General features: G+C 52.7%; 1 protein-coding gene across 1 annotated transcript in view; it reads right to left on the minus strand.

The window, feature by feature from the left end:
• Positions 1-15: 15 nt before the first annotated feature.
• Positions 16-951, minus strand: part of PRCC (proline rich mitotic checkpoint control factor) — a gene marked incomplete at its 5' end in the record, with an annotated part of 9,817 nt that continues 8,881 nt past the window's right edge. The window contains one exon of the mRNA XM_035901747.1: positions 16-657. Within this exon, the coding sequence (XP_035757640.1) occupies positions 571-657 (87 nt within the window). The remainder of the gene's footprint in view (positions 658-951) is intronic.

Raw genomic sequence — 951 nt, forward strand, 5'->3', positions numbered from 1 at the left:
AAAAAAAAAAGCCAAAATCATTCGCACGAGGAGCGCTGGATTTCCTCGGACGTGAGGAAGGAGCCGTGAGGACGTCTCAAATAAAAAGAGAAAAAAAAAAAGAAAAAGCCAAGCTTGCTCTTGAAACTCACTGTCTTTTAGAAAGAAAAATTACACTCCCAACGCACAGCGAGTCCAAGGAAGGAGGGAAGTGGGAATCGGAAGTTTATTGAGACTCTGCCTAAGGTTCCGGCGGCGAGGCTAGGTTGAAGGAGGCGTAGCCCCTGCACCTACGGGACAACAGCTCCGAGCCTGGCACCAGGCACGTCACCCGCCTTGGGACTGTCCTCAGTCAGACGTGATTTGAACCTTCCACGGTATCGTTTATAAGGAGGGAGGGGAAAGATTACAGGTGGAGTTTCGGGACCGGTTTGCATTAAACCTTTCTCCTGACGGGCAGGGGAGTGCGGTATCCTCCCACCCGCCGAGCAGACCACGTTCTGCACGGGGCCTGGCTGATCTCCAGAAGGCCAGGAGAAGTCTGACACAGTAGGTCACCTGGGACGAGAGCCAAAAATTGGGACAGAGGCGTTAGAATCCGTATTTGGCTTGAGTCTGACGTCGGCTGAGCTTGTTTTCCGACCATGTGTTTTTCAGTTCCAGTTCTCTTTCCTTTGCCTGCAGAAACAGAGAGGATTAACATCAGCGCTGCTGCTCGCCGACTCAGCAGTATTGCACCCTCCTCTGCCCCTGCCGACGGGGATTACAGAGCACTTCAGCGAGAAGCCTCGTTACAGGAGTTAGCACAATTATCTTGACAGAGGCCTGAATTAATACGGATGCACGGGCATTTCATTCATGCTGAAACACAGCTTCTCTTACGAACCACACGGCAGCGGTGCGGAATTAAGGCAGGAAGCAGAGTCTCGTAACACATACAACCACGCACGCACTGGCGCTGGGCGGGAGGGG

Source organism: Egretta garzetta, unplaced genomic scaffold, assembly GCF_000687185.1.
Source record: "Egretta garzetta isolate BGI_Z169 unplaced genomic scaffold, ASM68718v1 scaffold839, whole genome shotgun sequence".
NCBI classification, from domain to species: domain Eukaryota; kingdom Metazoa; phylum Chordata; class Aves; order Pelecaniformes; family Ardeidae; genus Egretta; species Egretta garzetta.